Raw genomic sequence first — 17407 nt, forward strand, 5'->3', positions numbered from 1 at the left:
ACCAGTTTCTATGTTACCATGGTTACTTTTAGAATACTACAGAGATTATGAGCTTATTTGCTATGTAAAGGAGCCCTGCTGCAGTCGGGCTCAGATGGTTGAGTTGTGTCGCTCACAGCACCGTGGGCCTGGAGCCGCCCAGTCTGAAGTGAGAAGTACAATTATCTGCTGTGTTTACACAAACAATCCAGCTCATCTGAAGCCATTTGCCTTCAATCACGCAGCCTCATAACGTGAAGCCACGGCGATCAAGCACCAAAGTGTTCAAATCAAAACAGTGAGACTTCATTGAAGAAAAGCGTTTTGGAGCATTTAAGTTTCTGATCATTTTTCTGGAAGTGCCATAAAGGAGAAATACACATCTCAGGGTACAAACACATCTTGTAAGGCTCAAGACGGTTTGAAATGAAGACACCAAGTATGCTAGAGACTGAAAGATGAGGGAACAGGCTCAGGAGAAGATCAGACACCACAACTCAGTCCTGAAGAAGCCTCTTTTGTCTCCTGGACTTCTGAAATATGAACCAACAGGCGGGAGAGAGGACAGAGCTCAACCAGCCAGGTGGGGTTCGGATCAGTCATGAGCAGGTGCAGGCGTTAGAGACCAAGTTCTCCCTGAGGGTCGTGCACAAAGAACCCAGACAGAACCTGAATCACTGCATCTTCAGCCGAGCAACACGTCTGATGCCCTCAAACCTCTACTTCTTCTGAAGTACACTGAGGTATCTTTGGTTGCTCTCTGTGCATGGACCAAAAGGGACAACTTGGGTCTTTTGTACATTTGATACCTGCTGCTGGACATGATTGGCCATGAAGGTCCTGCCTTGTTTCCCCCACCTGTGGTTCAACTACAGGGCGTGAAGTCCAGAAGTCTGTCGCCTACATGAGGAAGACGACAGAAGAACTTTGTTGGGGTTAGTTATAAAGCTGCACTGGTACGGAAAGGTTCAGGGTCACATGACTGACTCATGATTATTCAGACCAATGAAAGGCGTTCTTCAGGTGTGGAGTGTCTGAGGCGTCTCCTCGCCCGGCCCCTCCTCTTTCTAAGTGCACGGGCGTCTGAAGCGCACAATGACCGTGTTCCACTTCCCACTTACAAAAGTGCACTTGAGAGCTGCAGACAGCTTACTGGGCTGTAAATGGGTAGAAGAGGACTCAAACCCCAGACCAGGACCAGGACCAGGACCAGTCAGCAAAGTCACCTGACTGACCCAAAACACAGAACTGAATAGCTTAATGCACTGATTGGAAATCTCCTTTGATAAAACATCTATTTAAAGGCTACATTATCTGTAACATGTTAACATTGTCATTTAAGTTCAGTACATTATACTGAGTAGGCAAATACAAATGATAGATGTTAACCCACCGGCTGAGACATGTGACAGTAGCTGCTACTGTCCATAAGAGAGAAAGCCTCATCATGTCACTTTGCCAAGCCAAAGCACCAAAACACCATGAATCAGCTGCGTCATGACTTCAAAGACAGAGAACAAAGAGCTTAAATCGTCATGCTACACGGCTGTTGTTTACATGCTCACACAGCATCGGTACCAGGATGTCCGCTTGGCAGAAACAAAGGCAAAATCACAATTAAATAAGAGCACAGATATGATACGGATGGGGTGAGGCCACAGGGACGAAGGCATCGCCCCGGAGACGACACCAGGGCCGTGACTGGAAGAAGAGCGCAAATAAAGGCGGGGACAGGAAGCAGAAACCAGGAGGTCCACGTGGGAGTAAAATGTTCAAGCTCATTCACATTCCAGGCCTGAATCCCGTTTCTTTAGTCAGATCTGATGTTTGGTCTTAACGGTTCACATTCATGTCAGTGTGAGACACGCGTGTGAACGCAGCTCTGCTCAAGGCCACGCGTGTGCAACAGATACATGTGACACACACACCAAGGAGCGCCAACAACAGAGAGACACAACATCACAATGGGTCCATGAATGAGAATGGAGCCTGATGCTGCTCCCTCCAGATGAGCTTAGAGTTATGTGTTAGAGTTTAAGAGTTTATGTGTTGACTTATTAACAAAGTCATATTTATACATACTGGGAAATCATGTTGTGACTGTTAATGAGATGATGTCAGCATTAGATAACATACAGCGTTTACAGAGACACTGAGGTTCTGTTGGGCCAAGCCAGCCTGGAATGTGAAGGAAGCACAGCATGTGTGTGTGTGTGTACGTTAAACCAGAACCTCCGCTCGAGCCTCGCTCCCCTCATGCTATGACATGTGGACCAAACAAACACAGAGAAACATTAACAATTATACAACAAACAACAGTGCCACCATATAAAAACACCAGGTTGCTTTCTGCATATGGCCCCTGACCTTTGACCTTAGAGGAAGAGGAGAGACAGGTTAGTCATCATAATGTTACTCACTCCTACGACGAGTTAACCTCCTACTTACAAGAGCACTTTCAGCTGAGCTAGCATGTTTCCTGAGGGGGCCGTTAGCTTGGTGTAGCACTGTGACAAGCAAACAAACAGGAAAGGCGTAAAGAGCAGGGGAGAGACAGGAAGTGACGAATGAGATCCAGGATCCTGTCGCTGATTGGGGAGGTTCGGCGTGTGGCGGCGGCGGCGGCGGCGTGTGGCGTCCCGGTCACACCGTGCCTCTGATCACCCTGTTGGGCCGGGAGCTGCGGTGCACCTTGGTGTGTTTGGACAGGTGATCGCTGCGGGCAAACTTCTTCTCGCACAGCGAACACTCGTATGGCTTGATGCCTGAGTGAGAGCGGCGGTGACGGGACAGTTCATCAGACCGAGAGAACCTGGAGAGCAACAGACTGGAGTTACTGAGCTGAAACACACTAGAGAACTACACACAACACACAACACACAACACTTACTGACTGAATCAGACTCAACATAACTAAACTCAAACTAAATCACGTCTCCAGCTGCTAAATCCACCTAACCCAACTGTAAACTGCTGTTATTGGGGTAACAAGGTTAAATGGGGGTTAGGTTGGTGTTACACAGTGGAGGATCCTCATCATCAATCACTGACACCTTTACACGGTTTAACAAGAACACAGACTGATCTAGAGTCGCTGCAGCTCTGTATGTCCCAAAAACAGAGCAGCTCCATATTCTGAGCTTTAAAATCGATACATGTTATAGATTTGTTCTGTGTTACCTCCAGCCGCAGTCGGGCCAGCTGCAGGTGTAGGGTTTCTCTCCCGTGTGGCGGCGGAAGTGAGCCTTCAGGTGACTGCTTTTGGTGTACATCTTCTCACAGCCTGGGTGGGAACACTTGTGGACCCTCAGCATCTCTGTGGGAGGCACTCTGGAAACCCGGGGGGCCACGGCCTTCAACAGCCCGCTGCCCTGGCCCCCGATCCCGGTCACCCCCGTAATCTCTAGAGTCCTCATTGTGATGGGCAGGGGGGCGATCTTTACATACTTCTGCTCAGCCGACTTGGCATCCCCGCCGTGCAGCGACACCAAGGTTCCTGGGGCCGAGGGCACCTGGGGGGCCAGCAAGGTGAAGTTTTGTACTGGGGCACCCTGAAGCCCCACAACAAGATGGGTGAGTCGGATGCTGCTGGGGTTCTCAGGGGGAGACCCCACTGGGGTGTGAGACTGGGCCAGAGGTAGCGGCTGGATCTGGAGAACCAAAGGTGCGCCCAACAGCATTGTGGGGGCTGAGGTGGATGGCAGGGGGGCAATTGGTGTGGAGAGGGGGGATTCTACTGAGCCGGGACTGTTCTGCTCATTCTCAGACAGGGTCGGCCCAGAAGTGCACTGGGGGGCTTTTGTCTCTGGGTCACTGCAGGTGGCTGGGGAGGAAGCGGAGGGCTCAGAGGAAGACGGGGAGTCGGTGGAGCTGCAGGGTGGGGGGGAGGCCTCCTCCTTTGGGGTCAGCAGCTCCTCCCTGACCAGCTCCATCTTCTCTGTCAGAAACTCCTCTATCTCCTCCAGGGTCGGGGAGAACGGGGATGGAAGCCAGAAGGGGGGGAACTCCGGCAACTTGGGTTCCTGACTGGATGGCTGGCTCTCCTCGTCTCCTGTCGCTCTGAGGAAAATATGCAGGCGACCTCCTTCATCTTCACCGTCGTCTTCCTCCTCCTCCTCTTCCTCTCCCGGGCTGCAGCTGAACAAAGCCCCCAGCTCCCCCGTGTCAGGACTGTCACAGGAGGCTGAGCTGCCCCCCTCACTGAGGGCTCCCTCTCCTGGGCCCGGGGAGAACAGGCAGCTGCTGCTGTCCCTGAACACATCGTTATCCAATGTCAGCGTTCTGCTGATCGACACCATTGATCCGGGCCGAGCGCAGCAGAGAGGATGTTGGTGAAACACAAACCCCAACCAGAACTGTAGAGACCTGCAGAGGCAGAAGGCTTCAGTTACCACACAGGAAACACAAAGCTTCACAGTCAGACACTCAAACGCTACCAAAAGAGATGACGTCTGGACCCGGACCCTCACATGTGGACCCTCACATTGTTTTACTACTTCGACTGATGTCTGCTCACTTACCAGCTCTGCAGGTCTCTAATGGACTCTTATGGATTCATGTGGTTGTTTCTTCTACAGAACAAAGAGAGAAGTTCTGCCCCCCACAATAAAAGCTCAAAGTATCACTAACTGAACTGTGTGATGATGTCATGAGGCTAACAGCTCCTCACATCTCTGTTCTGCCCTGCATGTTTATCTGCAAAACAGCTGCTTCACCTTATGGAGCGACATCACACCAGCTGCAGGCTGATGAGATAAGGACCTGGAAGTTACTATAGGATAGAGATCCATGACAACGTACAGGGGGTTCAGGGTCAAAGGTCAGAGGTCAACATATCAGTCTGTAACTAAGCTTCTGTCTTCATGTAGAGGAGCTTTAGAGGCTCTAACACGTGATCATGGATCCATAAGGGTCCATTAGAGACCTATAGACCTGAAGAGAAGAAGAACATCTACACACTGACAGAGGAACACACAGAGGAACACACAGAGGGACACACAGAGGGACACACAGAGGGACACACAGAGGGACACACAGAGCGAGTTGGGACGTAGTTTTCCTGAAAATCCCTCCCTCCACTGTGTGAACTTGCAGCCGTATCACTTTCATATATACTGTATGTCTCTGTACCAAACATCTGATATCTTGTTTCCATCTTTCAAATGGCTGGGTGTGGCTCCATCCAACCCTTTCACCTGACACACACATTCCCTACTCGTCTCCGGGTTCTCTCCGGATCCTGAGCTCACTAACGGGCCTGTGTCCTGACAGGAACACCAAACACAGGGGCCTGTAGACCGGAGAGGATCTGGTTTGGTTTCTCCATTCCTGCCCCTCACATTTCTTCTTCTGATGCTTTTGAAGGCTCAGCCTGCATTATAAACGCTGCCTGGTGAAGATGATAATCTGTGTTTGTTGACGAGGTGAAGTTGATTGGACTCAGTGGGATTTGTTGCGGCTGTACTGAAGTGATGCTGTTATATAAGAGAGCAAACACATTTATACACAACGCACTCTTATATAACAGCAGGAGATCAGATCAGATCAGGTCTGATGCACACACACATCTATACAGGTGTACACACTCACTGATGCTCATTGCTATTACCTAACTATATCCATACTAACTTAGTATACTAAGGCTCAGTTTAACACACGCACACACACACACACACAAACACACACACACTGCACATTAAAGCTTCATGAACACCTACATGTAGTTCAGTTATCAGATTAGATTATTTGTAATAAATGATTTAAAGGTGGATCGATTGTTTTCCTTATTACTATTATTGTCACTTTGTTTACATTCCACAACTTGTATTGACATAGTTTACATTCCAGGAGTGCGTTTCTTACAGCTTCATGTTGATCTTTGATACAAACGTGAGGTCAACATTTGAGCCAATCAGCTGATCGGCACGAGGCGGGTCATGTTTACAATCAATGTCAACAAAGCTGAGACTTCTAAGTTCACCTTTAAACGTGGAGGCGTCGATGCGTCACCGCACCGGAAGAATACAAACATCTTCAATACATCAATCATCGATCACGTATGGATCTGATCGGTCCGCACACTGATATCAATCAGAACAGGGCAGGAAACTGATCGATTCACAATACAGCGCGTAAATGTAAAGAGTCGAATCAAACTTTACGGGCTCGGGGTGTAGCGGAACCGGGGGGGGGGGGGGGGGGGGGCAGCACCGGGGGAGCAGCGCCCCGCTCCGTGTTTGTTGTTGCCGTTAGCACGCTGCCGCCGCTGCAGGCCTCCACCAGGCGCTGGTAAACACGGCCCGCACTCCGACGCGCCCACAGCCGAGTGGCGAGGCGGAATCGCCGCTGCGCACAACACGCAAGCGCGGAGGAGAAGCAAAACTCCTCCAGAACCTGCGGAGGATCTGATCCACACCAACGCAGACGCGCCCGCACGACAATCCACGAGTCTCAAGTTCGACTGGGTCACAAGTGAGCCGCCGCTGCTGCTGCGGGGGATCGACGGGAACAAGGCGGACATGAGTCTCATCCTACCGTGGAGGAGCGGCGGGAGGCCCGGGGCGCAGCGGCCGCGCTGGATGGACCGTGAGTCCGCGTCTCTCCGTCGTGTTATTGTCGTAACGTGTCCATATCCCGTCCTTGCCACGGGTCCATGTTGGCGATGCTGCTCGTGCCGTCACGTGACTCTGCACAACTTGGAGGCCCCGGTCCGATTCCGCCCCTCTGATTGGCTGAGGCACGCGGAGGCTCGCCCTAAAAGGAGCGCTGTGATTGGCTGCCGCTCGATAAATTCTGCTCTGCCATGTGTTGATGTGAGATCATCCAGTAAAGAAGAGGAGAGGAGATTCTCTCTCTCACACTCACGCGTGTGGAGATCTGTGTGTGCTTGCATGTCTGGATCTCATCTCTAATATGTTTCATTGGTCTGTCCCACAGCGGATCAACACAGTAAACACACTGAGCTGTGCTCTAGTTGTGTCTGGATCAGTAAACACACACATCTGGCCCCGCACTCACATCTGGAGCTTCCTGATCCTGATATGTTTCATACTATATCAACACATTTCCCTGGTACGTGTCTGTTTTGAAGCAGATGTCTTCCTGGTCTCCTCAGAGCTCTGGGCTGATGTTGGATGTTGGTCTGTTAGGTCAGGATAGAGCCTGAATCCCCTCTAACTCCTGTTCAGACCTTTCCTTCTGCTCCTCTCATGCTGGGGCCATCAGCCCCAGACCCTGACTGAGTCTGACTGAACCTCTGCACTGCACCTTCATTAGTAAGTGATCCCAGTCTGATCAATGACAGCGGCTCTGTGTTAGCTTAGAGCGACTGTAATCATGTTGTCTCTGTTTGTTTGTCACCCTGATAACAGACGGCTGGGATCGCTCCCTGGGGTCAGGAGCTCTGTCACTCTGCTTTGTTCAGCCTGATGGTGGCGCTCTAATCAACAGTGTGATGTGGAACTTTGATAACGTTTGGATTTCTTGTGAGGCCCCACAGCTGCAGCATCTGGACTCGAGAGCAGAAGATGGTCGTATGGTGCTGTTTCCATGACGACCGTGCTGTCCACTGTAGCAGAACCCCATGTTTCCATTTATAATCCCGTTTACATGAGGGAGCTCAGGACGATGGTTTACGATCACCTGGCTCCTCCCCCTGCCTGCCTACTGTCAGGAGCGTCTCTGCTTGGCTGCTTTGGTTGACATCTAATTATTTGATGATGTTCATCTTCTCCTCTGAGCTCTACATCATGATGGACGTGTCCTCCTCTAGCTGCCCCCCTCATCGGTGTCCTGACAGGAAGCTGCCAGTCCAAATGTCTGAGGCCAAAACAGACCAACATGGAGGAAACACATGGGAGTGAAGGAACCAAACAGACACTCAACATGTAGAGAGATTTAAGGTTATGGAGCCTGAATTTACAACTATAAAACCACCTGGGCCTCGACCTCCTGCTCACCTGGACCTGGCCTATTGGTCACATTAAGCTGAGATCTATCAAGAGATCAGATCTGACTCAGTGGTCTTGGATTGGACCCAGTGGCTCTACAAATGGACTATGGCATGATTAACACCTACACATACATGAAGAGGTCCTCTGATGACACCAGAGCACATTGGGATCAGACGGGTCCTGATTAGGCTCAGCTAGATCTGTCACTAAGTTATTAGAGTATAGGTTGTGACTTGGTGTGTGTGTGTGTGTGTGTGTGTGTGTGTGTGTGTGTGTGTGTGTGTGTGTGTGTGTGTGTGTGTGGGGCCTGGAGGGCTCAGCATGTCAGGCTCAGCCAGTGGACACTTGGACACCACACAGAGCTCACAAAGCAGCAGTAGTTAAATCCATATAAAAAGTAGTTTGACTTTATTAGAAGCTGGGAAACCAAAACATTATCAACATTGTTGTTAACACTTCTTTGTAAGACAATATTGCCGTTGCCAGCATCAGGATCATTTCTTCTCAACATGCAAAGATTCCAGAGTTCAGCGTTCCTTTTTTCACACCACTCACAAAAAGCTTCTCCATTTTGTCATCTGTAGGAATCACAACTTGGCTTACATTTACATCGCCAGTACACGTGAATGCGTATAGAAAAAACAAAACAAACCAAACCAACAGAGACACAGTAGAATGCAGGAGAGGATAAATTCACGGCCTTATGCCATGTGCCTCCTATGGGGGGTGGACGGGAACAGGAAACGTCTGCACTCACACGCTGCTGCTTGGACTCTGGGACGGACGCTGCGTCCCTCACGTCCTGACTGAGCCTAAGGGGGGCTGAGGGGAGTCTGGGGGTCTCCGTCTCGGATCAGTCGCCCCAACATTCAACAGTCTGGACACCAAATGATCGGATTGATTTCCGGCACGTCCATTGGATTTTTCCCCCAGGGCGGCGTACGCGTCTTTGCATTCTGCGCCACAGGAAGTGACCATTCTGCCACTTCCTTTGAATAAAACCTGAACGGTTCAGTGGCACAGCGTCCGTCCGTCTCCACAGCAGCAGACGCAGATCTACGCTGAACGCAAACTAACTCTTCTTTTCCTTTTCTCATATTCACATTGTAACGCTTTGAGATGATGGACGTTAAGGTTTTGTTGCTAATTTGGAAAGAAAACCACACTGGGATCTAAGCTAAAAGCTAAGGACGGCTGGAAAACAATCAGATGTGCTTTGGATCCACAGACGTGGCTTAGGTCTCGTGGACGCGTCTCTATTGCAGTCTTGGGACCGATCGGACGAGAGCGTCGCTCGACTTTGTTCCGACAAAATCTTTACTAAATACATGGAACGTTCCCAAGATCGCAAGAGCAGAAACCTGTTTTTTTTTGTCTTTTTTTTTTGCTTTGACATCAAACTCTAAAAGACAATCTCACAAGTGCTGTACCTGATCTCCAAGTCACGAGTGTCGAGATCATTTATGGCTTTGGATCGACTGCTGACCGTAGGAGGAATCGACTTACTGGAGCCTAGTTTGCAGGATATTAGGACTTGGGTTACATTCTGGTCTTGGCCTGTGAGGTGCCAGAGCCTCTGCGTCCCGACTGACGAACCAGTGAGAGAAACTTAAGGCATTGATAAGACAAATGAAGACCTAGAACGGATCTCTGGGATCTAATGAGCTGCCAACTTTGGAACATGGTCTCAATCTTCTCAGAGCCTCAGTACCGCAATTCACAACTGAAAGGTGCCACAGTAGAGAAACCTGCACCTCTGAACCATCTGAACCATCTGAACCATCGAACACAGGAGATCTGAGCGACAACAACAACTTCAGAAAGGAACCAAAGGAAAACGAGGCCTGCAGGAGCAGTTAAGAGAGTTAAGATGGTGGATTAAGGAGAGAAGAAGAAGAAGAAGCTGAGGAGGGGCGTTTCAGTGAGGGGGGTCTGATCTGCTCTCCCCCCACCCTGGACTCAACCACCAGGCAGAACAGATTCAATGGGGTCCACTTCTTCTTTAAAATCAAGATACATTTTATTTCTTTTCTTAAAAAAACAAACATTACAAAACATCTGAATAGAGAATTAGAACAATGAACCAACAAGAGAAAACATTCATTTGTTGTACTCAAGAGAAAATGAAATATCTCTTCTTGCATTTCTGAAAAATAAAAAATAAAGATAATCAGGGGGGGGAGGGGGGGGAGGAGCCTGGCTCAAGGGCTGGGTGTTGAGGAAATGCTTTGGCCATGCGAGGGGGGGGGGGACCACACACACACACACACAAGCACACACACCCGAGCAGCGGCCAGTTACCATAGCAACACACACTCACAGCCACGCAGGCCAGAGACCAGACTGAGCCGCACAGGGGACGGACGGAGCGAGGGGGTCGGCCCAGACGAGGGAGCGCCGGGAAACATGGATGACAATCTACACGCCTGGGAGTGGCGGGGTGCGGTGGGAGGGAGGGAGGGAGGGAGGGAGGGAGGGAGGGAGGGAGGGGGGAGGGGGGGTGTTTTGTGCCAATTTCATTTGCAGGCATTTTACAAGTTTGAAAGAAGAAAAAGGAAAGAAGTGGACTTGATTTGTTGCCTTCACACTCGCGTAGTGGAGCTGCATGTAAACGCGCTGAGGTCATCTAAAGGTCACAGCTCACCTGAACTCATTCAACACTTTCACCCAAGGAAGCGTTGGGCCAAACAGGAAGACGGCGGCGACGGCGCAGATTCTTCTTCAGAAATAAAGCCAGCTGATAGATGAAACGCAGCCTCAGAGGGAGGAACCGTTGGGGACTCGTCTGGGCCGAGTCCGTCTGCCAGGAGAGGAAACGCAACCGCACGACTTCAGGCCGCAACTCAGTACGGACGGACGGACGTGTAAGGGAATCGAGCGTGTGAGCGTTAAAGGAGAAGCTGGAGGAAAGACGAGGCTTACATATGCAGGGAGGAGAGCATGAACACAACTGGAGCTATCATGGTGGGACTGGATGAAGGGAGGTGCCGGTGGTGCTGGGAGGAAGAGGAGGAGGAGGAGCGAGACGAGGAGCATATCAAGTCCAAACCGCTGAGCCAGGCCACCAGAACGGAACAGAAAGAAACAGAAACTCTAAACGCAGAGCAACAGAGGAGCTGAAGAGACAGAGAGACACTGAGGATGGGCTTCACTGGTACCATCTTCTAGTCTTCTCCGGACGGCGCCTCCTCTTCTGAGCCGTCCTCCTCCTCTTCATCCTCCTCCTCTTCGTCACCTCCCGCCGCCTCCTTTGTCGTCTTGGGGGCGGGGGAGGGCTCCTTCTTCTTGGTGGCAGCCGCCGGCGCCGCCTCCTCCTCCTCTTCCTCCTCCTCCAGGGGGCTCTCGGGCTCCTCCTCTTCCTCCTCTTTGGGTGAGCTCTTCTCCACAGCCTTGGTGCTGGGGCGCCCCTTGCCCTTGCCTTTCATTGGGCTGGGGGTCACTGTGTGAGGAGGGGGGGACCAAATGACAGCATTACGTCACGGAGCTTCATGTAACTCCACTTCCTTCAACTGATGCTAATCACAAAACGAGCGAACATAAACTGTGACTCAGCTGGATTTCATTAAACTGTAATAGAAAGAAAACTTCACTCTAGCAGGGAGGGACTTCCTCTGGGTAAGGGCAGTAACTACAACCCCCCCCTCACATTCCTTCTTATTCTCCACTTTTATTTCTGTGAACCTGGAAGTCCCATTTTTGCTGTTTATGGCATCATTTAAATTTTATCTACGAGGGTAAAAAAGGCCTCTTCCTCTGCATTGCGCTCAGCCTCAGCCTGCACTCAGCCTCAGCCTGGTCTTCACTCTGATCTCAGACTCATAGCGTTTAACTCATACGTCCTCCAGCATCTGGAGACACTTAAGTTCAACCACTGCAGAGATCCAGCAAGTTTATAATCAGCCGAAGAAATATTGCGACTGGTTAAAACTAAATCTCTGCACCACCTAGGTTAAAGAACACATCCTCCTCCTCCTCCTCCTCCTCCTCTTCCTCCTCCTCCTCGCTCTCACCTGTGGCCTTTAGTCGTGGTTTGGGGGATTTCTTCTCCTTCTTCTCAGGTCGCCCCCGTCGGCCCACCTTCTTGCCTCTCTTCTTGGAGTGACCGTAGTCGCTGTCATCGTCGTCCTCCACCATGAAGTCTTCATCACTGCCGGATTCATCAGCTGCACACAAGACAGGGGAGCAGAGTGAGCCGCCTGCTACAGTGTGTGAAGGTGTGTGTGTGTGAGTTGTGGACTAAGTGGTCACACAGTACGTACGGTCCAGGTAGGCTTCCTCCTGCTCTTCGTGCTCGTCGTCCTCGCTGCCTGCGTCTCCCAGCAGGATCTCCCTCTGTTTGGACACGGCCTTGGTGGCGGCCTGGCGCACCGTGCGCACCTTTCTGCTCACCTCCCTCTCGTCATCGCTGTCATCTGCCCAGACACAAACACCACCATTAACAAGGCCACGCCCCCCTCAGCCTGCACGGAGGCCCTGACCCCACAGCTCTGTGCCACTTCTCTGGCCTGTAGGGGGCGGTACACACAGGACAACAGGCTGACTGTTACCTGCAGGCCGTTTCCTCTTCGGCGTCCGCTTGGTTGGCTTCTCCGGCTTCACTTTCTTGGCCTTCTTCCCTTTTTTTTCTTCGTAGTCGCTTCCTCCATCTTCATCCTCCTCCTCCTCCCCGAAGTCGTTGTCTTCCTCATCGCTGCCGAAGTCGTCTGCTTTAAAACACAGGAGGCAAATGAGCGAGCGAGCTCTGCGTGTGGAGCGGCCTCACCTGTGGCTGTGTGCTCGCTTACCTGCTGAATCATTTTTGGGTTTGGAGAGTTTTTCGTCAGAGTCCTCGCTGAAGGAGAGAAGGAGGAGCAGACAGGAAGACTTTTAGTCGACAAACCATCAACCAAAAGAAACCCCACACACCCCCATTGATTGATCCATTTCTTTTACTTCCTCCTGACCCCCTGCAGTATTTGACCTCATCAGCTTTCTTCTTCTTCTACACATCAGTACGTTTACTTCACTTTAGAACTTGTTGTTAAAAAGAAAATGGTCAGGTGTGAGAGATGATATGAACACATCTAGATTGTGACCTGATTGATAATGCAGAGCATGTATGAAACAGAGTCCCCCGACCCGACTCCTAGCAAAATGCTTCTGGGTCGCGACCCTGCGGCTGACGGCTCACCTGTCCTCCTGCGAATTCTTCGAGCGCTTGTGCTTGGGCTCCCGCGGGGCTGCGCGGACCTTCTTAGGCTTATCGTCTCCGTACTCTTCATCTATGGAGGGACACAGCCTTTGAGTTTATATATACACACATACACACACACTCACACACTCACACCAGTTCAGCCGTCATACGTGAGCACACAGCCGTGTTACTGACCTGCATCAGACTCGTTGAATTGTGAATAGTTCACCACTTTCCGGTTCCTGTGAAAGATGGAACAGAGAGTCAGATCAGAGTCGACCAATCAGCTGTCAGCGTGCAAGAGAGCCTGGATTACGTCGGCCAGAGACGGAGAGAAGAACTCAACATTTATCAATTTAGAGCTTGCTGGAATAATTTCACACAATATTGACATCAAAACATCAAACTGGTGGAGTTATGATCATTTATTATAAACATGGTGAGTTGTGATCTTTGTAGTTTTAATTTCTCCTCTTTCCAACTATGAGACGTTGATGGAAGTAATCAGTAGATTCATCAATGATTAAAGAGATCAACAGAGTGATGAATAGAGTGAGACGTCCCTCTGCAGGACACACACCTATAACACACTCCAGAGCCTGGCTCCAGTCCATCTGTCTGACCTGATTGACACTTATGTTCCTGCGGGATCCTTAAGATCTCAGCAGACCTGATTGTCCTCCCAAAGGCCAAGACTTTTGGAAATACAGCATCTGTGGCACAAACTTCCTGCCCTGGTTACAGAGGCAGGGTCCCTAGACATGTTTCAGTCCAGCCTACAGACGCAGCTCTTTAACCGGGATAACTGCTAACTCACCAATGGGCAGGAAGAACTGTCTCCTATTGCAGGAGAGAGATGAGCCAACCCAGGTTCAGTTCAGGCTCAGATAGACTCTCTCCCCCTCTCTGGTGTCTCTCGTGTTATTTCCTAATGTCTGTTTGTGTTTCCTGCTCTACATATCTTATCTGTTCCTCTCTCTAATCCCACTGGAAGTTCCTATCACTCACTCAGCCATTCTTTGAGAGGGAATCTCTCTTAAAATGGCCTCTTCCCAGGTTTCTTCCTTTTTTCCTGATACATTAAGTTTTTCCTGACCTTCCTACAGATCTTTGGGCGGGGGAGGTGTGTTCCTGATGTTGTGGGTCTGTGAAGCCCTTTGAGATGTTGGATGTGGTATTGGGATGTACAAATAAAATGGACCTGACTGACACGTCTCACCTGCTCACCAGCGCCCCCACAGGGCAGCTGCACACAAACAAGTGACTGAACTATTGTTATCATTATTATTTTTAGCCACTTTACTTCTGTGCATTTCTGATTTTCTTCAATGAATGGACTTTACTAAACTAGTACAACATGTGACTTCACTCCACAGTCTCTAAGGACTGGACTAAAGCAGGACAGCCAAGATGATTTAACCCTTCAAGCATTAACGATTGATCAATCAACTACTTTTCACATTTCTATTAGGAAGTTGACAGTAGCGCAGCATGGCGGTGCTACAGTCACAGTTTAGAGCTCTGGATCTCATCATCATATAACCCCTATTATAAACAACACACACCTGGAGAACTGCAGATAATACAAGCCTGGGATAATATATTATATAAATATTATTGTGTACCTACAACAAAAACAAGACGGCTGAAGGGCGCAGGTGAGCTCAGCTTCTATTTATTTAATCAATCAACTCTAAAATGCTGCTCTGCTATATTCACACATCTTTGTTTACCTATCAGAGCTTATTGGAAAAACATTTTTAGGTCTAATGTTGATGTTTAATACCACAGGTTTACATTCAGGAAAGCCATACACAAGATCAACCTCTCGACCCTTTGGAGCACTCTGGCTGAGCCTGACAGGTCTGAGTGAAGACTCCTGCACTTCCTCTGCCCCCACAAACTGGTGGAAATGTGGGCAGGGTCACGAGCTGAGTCCACCATGCATGAGGGTTTTCTGACACCATTACCAGGCCACGAGAAGCCAAATCTGACAACCTGCACATCTGTCGGGCCCTGCAGCCTCTCACAATGGAGTTATCACGGAATTCAATGCAAATTCAAAATGCCGAATTTCCACAATGCTGCATCATTTTACTGCATAGATTTCACAAAGAAACCAGAGCTGGTCAGAGTGACTATGTTCAGGGAGCAGCAGGCTCAGCTCCTCCAGTCTCCACATGGCACCAACACGGAGCCTCACCAACATCCAGTCACCTGGACGCTGATTGGGTCAAAGTCCATTACAACTTAAAGAGAAGTGAAGACATTGTGGTGCAGTTTACTTTGACTTACTTCACTTCATTTCAAAGTTGGCAACAACAGAGGGTAAGGTTTAGTTTGTTTCTTTCTGTTGATCTGACACTCTGGCAGAGGGACATACAGAGCAGCTGCTGTAAAGTCTGAGCGCTGGTCGTAAAGCTACAGGGCCGCACACAGAGGGGCCATTCCAGGGGGGGTGGGGTTGCTGGTTATCATGCACTGGAATGTTTGTCTAAAGAAGCTCAGGTTAAGGTTACACAATGATTAGAATGTTGATGTTTATCTTATGATGAATCAGAAATTATAATGAGACAAGAAAACAAAGGTTGTTATTAGAAAATTGTTTGTTTGTCATGTAGATCAATTGAAACTTTGCAAATACAAATTAGAAGTGTTTAAGCTGCAATCAACAGAAAATGTTTACAATATTAGCCAAAGATTCCTGGAAATTATTGCAGAAATATCTAATTTTTGATTGCAAATATCACACAAAAAAGAAGCCCGGGTGGGGGGGCGCCTTAAGCCCATCACTCACACACACACACACACTTTGATACCTAACAGACCATATCTCAACAATGGACCCCCCCTCTCTCTTCTCTGGGGGGTGTGGTGACGGTGTGGCTGCCCGCCTCTCTTTGACATCAGCCCGCACACACACAGACACATGAGCCGCTCGCCCCCCGGTTCCTTCCACCGCCTCACTCATTGATGAAAACGCGCTCCGCCATTATTGTCCCCCCCCCCCCCAAAACACCGTGGAGCCCAAACGCACGAGCTAGTGTGCAGTCTGCCCGGTAACAGCCGCGCGCCTCGAGGCCGCCGTGTTCCGGAGGAGATGCTAACGCTGTAGCTCTTCTGCCCGGGACGAGTCGGTGGCCATATTCTCGTTCCCGGGCAGAGGGAGACGCAAGGCCCCGCATATAAGCGCCGCCGCTGGGTTCAACCACACCGGCCAGAGCCCCGCTCGGCCTACACAGCGGCACACACCGCACAGCGTCGGTCGGTCAGAGCTAAAGCGCGGTCGTCGCAGCGGCGGCGGCTCGACGCCATGGCTCCGCACCGCCGGGATCCATTTTAGAAAAGGAGGGCGCACACACACACAGACTCACGCACACACACACGGAGCAGACAGAAACCACACACGCACGTTTCCATGATTTTTCCCCCACACTCCTCTAACGCATTCCCCGTTCATAAAGCACAACACGGCGCGGACACGCGTGTAATGTGTAACGCGACGGCGTGAATGAGTCAGGCAGAGGCTTCGGCACGGAGCAAACCTACCTCACGGGTCTGGACATTCTGCAGGAATACTGGAGAGGTGAGGGAGGTAAAAAGGGGGAGAAGAAGAAGAAAGCACGGGGGAATGAGACAGATTTCCGCCCTGCAAAACAGCGAGGCTGGCGCACGACTCCGACGCCCGAAGCAGCGAGACAAAACAAAAACACCGGAGCGACTTTGTCCTCCGAACGCAATGTTTTGTTAAATTGTTTCCCTTCAGCTACTCAAAATGGTGAATAAAACAAACTGAAACTGCAGCCTGTGTGCAACCGAACCCCGCGGCCTTGAGGGGTGGGTCCTCAGCGATAAGCCCCGCCCCTGTGAGGCGTTAAGAGGCGAAACCCGGCACCGCGGCGTCGCCATTGGCTGATTTGAACGACACGGCGCCTTCCCATTGGAGACTGCAGCTGCTCGTCACAGCGCGTGCAGCGGCTCGTTACCCGTCCCTCCACCATGAGCGGTTGAATTGGCACAGTTAGGAAAACAAAAAGAGGCCCTCAGGTTGGATGCAAACACTCAACTCAGGCTGCGATCCAAAAGAGCGCAAATCTATGTAAACACACACATAAGTCCAGTGGAACATGAGTCTGCGTCAGGCCGAGCGTGGAGCTACTGAGGAGAGAGGAGCGTCTCCTGCAGGGTGACACTGCAGGGCCACATGCAGCCAGCAGCACACACACGCACGCACACGCAACTGTTCGCGCGTAGCAGCATGTCAAGGTTTACATGATCAGAATGTAGGTCATGCTACACATCC

General features: G+C 50.3%; 2 protein-coding genes across 4 annotated transcripts; both read right to left on the minus strand.

Moving 5' to 3' along the window:
* Nucleotides 1–1018: 1018 nt before the first annotated feature.
* LOC143017262 (Krueppel-like factor 15) lies at nt 1019–6662 on the minus strand. 2 transcript variants are annotated; one of them, XM_076171992.1, is made up of 3 exons: nt 6514–6662; nt 3160–4344; nt 1019–2791 (listed from the first exon to the last, which is right to left on the minus strand). In XM_076171992.1, exons 2-3 carry the CDS (start codon nt 4275–4277, stop codon nt 2623–2625), a joined length of 1287 nt encoding a protein of 428 aa, XP_076028107.1. In that variant the 5' UTR covers nt 4278–4344; nt 6514–6662; the 3' UTR covers nt 1019–2622. The 2 variants fall into 2 exon arrangements, with proteins under 2 accessions (XP_076028107.1, XP_076028108.1); XM_076171993.1 differs by lacking the exon at nt 6514–6662 and adding an exon at nt 4500–5039.
* Nucleotides 6663–8322: 1660 nt separating this feature from the next.
* Nucleotides 8323–16960, minus strand: nucks1a (nuclear casein kinase and cyclin-dependent kinase substrate 1a). Of its 2 annotated transcripts, none has more exons than XM_076172013.1 (8): nt 16654–16960; nt 13300–13346; nt 13102–13192; nt 12716–12762; nt 12479–12634; nt 12191–12343; nt 11942–12094; nt 8323–11370 (listed from the first exon to the last, which is right to left on the minus strand). In XM_076172013.1, exons 1-8 carry the CDS (start codon nt 16668–16670, stop codon nt 11096–11098), a joined length of 939 nt encoding a protein of 312 aa, XP_076028128.1. In that variant the 5' UTR covers nt 16671–16960; the 3' UTR covers nt 8323–11095. The 2 variants fall into 2 exon arrangements, with proteins under 2 accessions (XP_076028128.1, XP_076028126.1); XM_076172011.1 differs by having other exon boundaries at nt 12479–12637.
* Between the last annotated feature and the right edge of the window lie 447 nt (nt 16961–17407).

This window comes from Genypterus blacodes, unplaced genomic scaffold (assembly GCF_046128005.1).
Source record: "Genypterus blacodes isolate CSIRO-AG114 ecotype Tasmania unplaced genomic scaffold, CSIRO-AGI_Gbla_v1 ptg000278l_1, whole genome shotgun sequence".
In the NCBI taxonomy this organism is placed as follows: domain Eukaryota; kingdom Metazoa; phylum Chordata; class Actinopteri; order Ophidiiformes; family Ophidiidae; genus Genypterus; species Genypterus blacodes.